Consider the following 7,500-nt stretch of genomic DNA (forward strand, 5'->3'; position numbering starts at 1 on the left):
TCTATAACCGTCTATAACCGTCTGTCTATAACCGTCTGTCTATAACCGTCTATAACCGTCTGTCTATAACCGTCTGTCTATAACCGTCTGTCTATAACCGTCTATAACTTTCTTTGACTGTCTTTAACTGTCTGTAACCGTCTATAACGTCTATAACCGTCTATAACGTCTATAACCGTCTATAACGTCTATAACTGTCTATAACCGTCTATAACTGTCTATAACCGTCTGTCTATAACCGTCTATAACCGTCTATAACTTTCTTTAACTGTCTATAACCGTCTATAACTGTCTATAACCGTCTGTCTATAACGTCTATAACCGTCTATAACTTTCTTTAACTGTCTATAACCGTCTATAACTGTCTATAACCGTCTGTCTGTAACCGTCTGTCTGTAACCGTCTGTCTATAACGTCTATAACCGTCTATAACCGTCTATAACTTTCTTTAACTGTCTATAACGTCTATAACCGTCTATAACTTTCTTTAACTGTCTTTAACTGTCTATAACCGTCTATAACTGTCTATAACCGTCTATAACCGTCTGTCTATAACCGTCTGTCTATAACCGTCTATAACCGTCTGTCTATAACCGTCTGTCTATAACCGTCTGTCTATAACCGTCTATAACTTTCTTTGACTGTCTTTAACTGTCTGTAACCGTCTATAACGTCTATAACCGTCTATAACTGTCTATAACCGTCTATAACGTCTATAACCGTCTATAACGTCTATAACTGTCTATAACGTCTATAACCGTCTATAACGTCTATAACTGTCTATAACCGTCTATAACTGTCTATAACCGTCTGTCTATAACCGTCTGTCTATAACCGTCTGTAACCGTCTATAACGTCTATAACCGTCTATAACTGTCTATAACTGTCTATAACCGTCTGTCTATAACCGTCTGTCTATAACCGTCTATAACTTTCTTTGACTGTCTTTAACTGTCTGTAACCGTCTATAACGTCTATAACCGTCTATAACCGTCTATAACTGTCTGTCTATAACGTCTATAACGTCTATAACGTCTATAACCGTCTATAACGTCTATAACTGTCTATAACGTCTATAACCGTCTATAACGTCTATAACTGTCTATAACCGTCTATAACTGTCTATAACCGTCTGTCTATAACCGTCTGTAACCGTCTATAACGTCTATAACCGTCTATAACTGTCTATAACTGTCTATAACTGTCTGTCTATAACGTCTATAACGTCTATAACCGTCTATAACGTCTATAACGTCTATAACTGTCTATAACCGTCTATAACTGTCTGTCTATAACGTCTATAACGTCTATAACCGTCTATAACGTCTATAACTGTCTATAACGTCTATAACCGTCTATAACGTCTATAACTGTCTATAACCGTCTATAACTGTCTATAACCGTCTGTCTATAACCGTCTGTAACCGTCTATAACGTCTATAACCGTCTATAACTGTCTATAACTGTCTATAACCGTCTGTCTATAACCGTCTGTCTATAACGTCTATAACTTTCTTTGACTGTCTATAACCGTCTGTCTATAACCGTCTGTAACCGTCTATAACGTCTATAACTGTCTATAACCGTCTATAACTGTCTATAACCGTCTGTCTATAACCGTCTGTCTATAACCGTCTGTAACCGTCTATAACGTCTATAACCGTCTATAACTGTCTATAACTGTCTATAACCGTCTATAACCGTCTGTCTATAACCGTCTGTCTATAACCGTCTATAACTTTCTTTGACTGTCTTTAACTGTCTGTAACCGTCTATAACGTCTATAACCGTCTATAACCGTCTATAACTGTCTGTAACCGTCTGTCTATAACCGTCTGTCTGTAACCGTCTGTCTATAACCGTCTGTCTATAACTGTCTATAACCGTCTGTCTATAACTGTCTATAACCGTCTATAACTGTCTGTAACCGTCTGTCTATAACCGTCTGTCTATAACCGTCTGTCTATAACCGTCTGTCTATAACCGTCTGTAACCGTCTATAACGTCTTTAACGTCTTTAACCGTCTATAACGTCTTTAACCGTCTATAACGTCTATAACGTCTTTAACCGTCTATAACGCCTATAACTTTCTGTAACTGTCCGATGTGTTGATGTTGTTGTTGTTGTTGTTGACCAGGTTCCTGGAGAGAAGAGGAAGTTCCACCACGTAGAGAGCAGAGTGATGGAGACGAGCTCAGGTATCAAACACGTCACTGTTCTTATGTGTGGTTCAACCACATCTCCAACAGGTCAAGATAGATGCTGTCTATATATATATATACATATATGTATATGTATGTATATGTATATATATATATATATATCTTGGAGAGAGAAGCCTCATAATTTGTCCTTATGACAACAACAAAGACCTTTCCACCTTCTTCGGCATGACAGTGTCCAAAGTGAAGCAAAGACATCTGGATCGCCCCCTGGTGGCTACAGCTCAAACCCTGCTGCTTGTCCACGTGTGTTTACCTGAGTTTGTTTGTTTACCTGTTTGTTTACAGAATCCTGCCTTTGTCTGACTCGAGGAGGGGGAGGAGCTTGTGGTCTGTCACCTCGCTGCGTCTGATTGGCCGGAGCAGAGGTGATGAGCTGCTGAATCTTGGGACTCTTTCTATTGGACCTGACGTGAACTCTGACCCCTACAGGGTCGTCTGTTGCTCTGACCTTTGACCTTTGTGTGTAAATGCTTTAACGCTTCAGTCTGTTTCTGTCTTACTCTTCATCTTCCGCCTCAACTCAACCGTTTCTGTTTGCGTCTCGACCTGCACGTCCTCGCTGTCGCAGAAAAGAAAGATCGTTCGTGTCGGCCGAGTTTCAGACCTCGTGATTGGTCGTGAGAGAAAGGTCGTGCTCTGGTCGTGACTCCTCCCCATCAGTGCCTTTGCCGCTTCTTTGGGATTTGATGCTTAGAATCTCAGATACCTTGACGTTAACAATCGGTGTTTCCGTGACTCCACGACAACTCGGACCAGGAAACCGCCTGTTTTCTGTTCGTTCAATCAGCTGCTTAACGAACCAATGTTTACATTTCTCTGCTGGAGTGTAACCGATGTGTAGCATGTGTAGCCTGTAAGTAACACGCATGACGAATGATCGCAACAGGAAACTGATGTTCGTGAGCTGCGGAAGACGAGTCGTGCCACAAAAAACTAAATCCTTGTTTTTTTCTTGTGGCACTAATCCTCTTCGGTATTTATGTTTCCGATGTTTCTGATGCTTTAGGAAACGTTGAACGTGAGTTTATACGCCGATGATATTCTCTTGTTTGAGCACAACGACCATCTGGTTTGTAAAAGCTACGACCTTGTTCCCGCAGGTTATTTCCTTTGCGCATCGTTAGCGTCACAAGATAAATGTTTAACGAGCCTGGAACAAATGAAATGATCCGAGCGTTTAAAACAATAAAAGAGTCAAACAGATCGAGAGGAAGAAGATTTCAAACATTCAAGAACATTTTGTGTAGAAAATCAGATGTTTCTGTCGTTTCTTTAGAATCTGTGTTTTTTATTAGACGTCTCAGACACGACAAACAGCGACTCCTCCGCAGGTCACGTGTGTGTGTGTGTGTGTGTGTTGTGTGCACGTGCGCGGCCTCTCTCCTTTGTGGTGTTTTCTATTGTGTTTTATAAACTGTTCGTCTGATTAGAACAAAACTAAAACTGTGTAATACCGACGCACTCACTTTTTTAAAATAAAAAGACGATATTTTCTACACAGTCGTCTGACGTGGAGTCAAACATCTGTCACATGTTTCTCACGTGTCTTGTGTTTCTGATCATACGTGTGTGGATCCGTTTTTTATATAACAGCTCAGCTCCGTCGCTTTACTGGAAACTTTCACTGTTTTGTTCTCGGAGGAATGTGAGTTCAACAAATACACCGGACTCCACCTGTCAATCACACATCTGGTCGTCACAGCGACCTGATGACAGCACAGAGTGTAAATAAAGGTTTGAGGATCAGGTTGTCATCGCTGAGACGCCGAGGTCGCACTGCTCCTTATCTTCTTCTTCATCATTATCTTCATCCTCTTCTTCTCTTTGCTCTTGTTGCATTCATTTCTTTTTAATCTTTTTATTTCAGTTTAGATTGAAAAGTACTTTTTGATTTTAGATTATTTATAATATTTTTAAACTGATTTGTTTTATTACATATTAAGAGGAAAATATAAAGTGTAAAAATTATTATATATTTTTATCTAAATATATATTTGAAATGTTTCAGTGTTGAATTGATTGAACCTTTTAGTTTTTTTTCAAATTCCTATAATTTAGTTAAATATTTTATTGATGAGTTACTTTCTATTTATTTTATTATCATTGAAAAGTTTTCACTATTAACCTGATGTTGATTTTTCAGCAGTTGTTGGCTCGAAGCTGTGTGTGTGTGTGTGTGTGTGTGTGTGTGTGTGTGTGTGTGTGTGTGTGTGTGTGTGTGTGTGTGTGTGTGTGTGAACAGATCTCACCTGTCGTCAAACACAATCAGAACGATGACAAACGCTCACTGTGGGGAATCTGTTGGAATGTGTGTGATGTTGTGTAACAGTGATGACGACCTGCTGGTGGCGCTGTGGACTCCTGTTGACGTGAGGTCGGAAATATTTTCTGCTGCTTCATGAAGTGATGAACTGACTCCAGGTCAGATTTAATCAGGTTTAAGTCTGATTGAACACAGAGAGGAGGCTCTTCATCTTCCTCCTGTCTTCCTTACCCTCTTCCTCTTCCTCTTTATTCTCCTCTTCATCATCTTCCTCCTCTGGCTGCATGAAGGTTTGAACTCGTCGTCTCTGACCATGTTTGTTTCCACGGTGATGCTGATGTTTCCACACTCGTTCTCTGTTTGGAAAGTTTGTTTCGACACTTTGAAACTTGCCTGGTTTCTGTCAAACGTTTGAAAACCTAAACCTCCTCCTCTTCCTCCTCTTCCTCGTCTATTTCTGACTTTTTCCAGCGTTGTTTTTTTCCTCAGGAGAAAACTCGCAGCACATTTTGGACTCGTCTTCTTCCTCGTGTCATATTTCTTATTTCTTGTTTATGTTCATTCTGATTTGATGGTTTCTGATAAAACCTTAAAAGCTCCAGATTCAGGTGAAAGTGAGTTTTTGAGACATATCACTCATGAAAATAAATCATTTTAAAAGATAAATATATGAAAAGATGGTTCAGGGTTGATTCTGATTGGTTTGTATTCTCACAGCTGACCTCAGATATACACGAGTCTCTGAGAGGAAACGTTTCCACGGTGATGATCAAAGTTCATCCTCCTCTCCTCAGCAGTGATGTCCCAGCATGCATTGTGTCAGGCTGCAGCCGGCGGCAGGTGGTTCACACATGGACGAGAATGAACATGTGTATTATTATGAATATTATTTCCTCCCTGAGGTCGTGACGGCTCTTAACCTCGACCCGTCAGGACCAATCAGGACGACATCGTCTCTCCTGTCAGACGTCGTTAGCTTCGGTTGCGTAACTTTGCAGGAAGAAAAACGTTTTTTTTCTTCTCACAGTTTGAACGATAGATTTGATGTCATGGACGTTGTGATGATGAGGTCACAGGTCAGCTGACGTCTGTTTAATGATGTTAAATGATGACATCACAGGTAATTTATTGAACTTTACTGTTTAAAATCAAACTCTCTCTTGTTGGTGATGCGTTCAGGGACATGAAAACTGAGCAGAGCTGTAAAATCTCTCCTGAATCAGAGCTGGTGTTCTGGGGGATTTCCTTCAGTCCTGGAGGAGCAGCTCCTATTTACATGTCTCTGCAGGAGGGGGAGGGGGAGGAGGATGATGTAAAAGAGAAGAAGGAGCAGGAGGAGGATGTAGAGGAGAAGGAGGAGCATGTAGAGGAGAAGGAGGAGCAGGAGGAATATGTAAAAGAGAAGGAGGAGCAGGAGGAGGATGTAGAGGAGAAGGAGGAGCATGTAGAGGAGAAGGAGGAGCAGGAGGAAGATGTAAAAGAGAAGGAGGAGCAGGAGGAGGATGTAGAGGAGAAGGAGGAGCAGGAGGGGGAGGGGGAGGAGGAGAAGGAGGAAGATGTACAGAAGGAGCAGGAGGAGGGAGAGGAGAGAGAGAGAGAGAGAGAGAGAGAGAGAAGAGTAGAAGAAGAGGGAGAGAAGAGGAGGAGAAGGAGAGAGAGAGAAGAGGAGGAGAGACGAAGGAGGAGGGGAGGAGGAGAAGAGGGAGATACACGGTGCATTCAGTCTTGTGTCTCCTTTAATTAAAGTCCAGTTTAACAGTCGTCACTTTTTAACCTTCAAAGTCTTAAAACCCCTGATGAACCTGAATGCAGCAGCGGCGAGGACTGAAGACGTCTTTGTGTTTTTAGACTCGTCCGCCGGCCGCCCGCCGCCCGAGGCTCTGCACGCTCGCTGGCTCCCGGCCCGCAGACGCCACACGAGTCTCTGGGAATCCGTTCAAGGTGTTTGGAAAGAAACGCCAAACAATCACCGTGGCAATTACCTCATTACCCATCAGCCACCTGAGAGCCGGAGGAGGCGGCTGGCACGGAGCGTGGACGGTTCAATTATGGCGTGACGTCAGTGCTGCTGCAGGTGGAGAGAGAAAAGGTCAGAGGTCAACTGTGACACGTGCTCATGAAAACGGCCTTCTGGGAAATCTTCAGCTCGTTTTCCTTCTCAGTCACAAAGAGTCCAAACGCACCAGGGAAGACGCGATGTGATCTCATCGTGGATGTTTTAGCCTAGCTTAGCATAAAGACTGAGGGAAGCTGTTCGCCACAGCTAATCAGCTGTCAGTCATGTGACAGTCTGTTCTCATCAACATCACCTTCACGAGCGTCTCGGCTGCATCAACAGAACGTTCAAGTTCTCGTCACAGAACGTGGCGTAGCGTTCCTCACGTTACCTCGTTGGCCAATGAGCTAACCTCATCTCCATTGAACAGTGTGGTTCAGTTAGCTCTGAAGCTACAAGGAGCTAAAATCGCACTTTGTTTATCGGATTGTTTTTAGAGATTTAAAAACTCGAAGTGTTTGAGTCCACAAAACACGTTTCAGGGCTAAACTTCGTTAGAGCAGAATCCAGAACAACTGAAGTAACTCGAGATCGATTCTTCAGACTAAAAGTCCCTTTAAGTTCTTTAGTGAGTGGTTGACAGAACTGAAAAGATTAAATTAATCGAGGTTTAATTAACTAAACTAATTATTTGAGGAAATTATGCAGTTTATGTCACATTTTCAGTCTTTATCAGAATTTATGAAATAATGTTTTTAAAATCTAAATTTACTGTGAAGTATTGAACTGGTTTTATTTCATTTCTGTGATCGTTGATGTTTAGATTCTTTAAGATTTACTGAAGTTTAAAGTTTTAGTTTGATTTAATGAAGAAAATGTAACTTTTCCAGAGTTTGGATGAGGGACCTGAACGTGTCACCTGGAGCGTGCTCAGAGAGAACCGCCCACTTCCTGTCACCTGGGTTCCAGGTAATGACATCACATCATCATGTGAGGAAACTCGTAGCAAACGTCT

At 41.8% G+C, this 7,500-nt stretch overlaps 1 protein-coding gene across 1 annotated transcript in view; it reads left to right on the top strand.

Annotated features, from left to right (window-relative positions):
* impg2b (interphotoreceptor matrix proteoglycan 2b) overlaps positions 1 to 3,713 on the top strand; it is a 23,022-nt gene extending 19,309 nt beyond the window's left edge. Inside the window, exons 19-20 of the mRNA XM_034614436.1 lie at positions 2,139 to 2,199; positions 2,512 to 3,713. Coding sequence (XP_034470327.1) covers positions 2,139 to 2,172 — 34 coding nt within the window. The 3' untranslated portion in view covers positions 2,173 to 2,199; positions 2,512 to 3,713. The remainder of the gene's footprint in view (positions 1 to 2,138; positions 2,200 to 2,511) is intronic.
* The last annotated feature ends 3,787 nt before the right edge of the window (positions 3,714 to 7,500 follow it).

The sequence above is a fragment of the Hippoglossus hippoglossus genome, chromosome 2 (genome assembly GCF_009819705.1).
Source record: "Hippoglossus hippoglossus isolate fHipHip1 chromosome 2, fHipHip1.pri, whole genome shotgun sequence".
Taxonomy (NCBI): domain Eukaryota; kingdom Metazoa; phylum Chordata; class Actinopteri; order Pleuronectiformes; family Pleuronectidae; genus Hippoglossus; species Hippoglossus hippoglossus.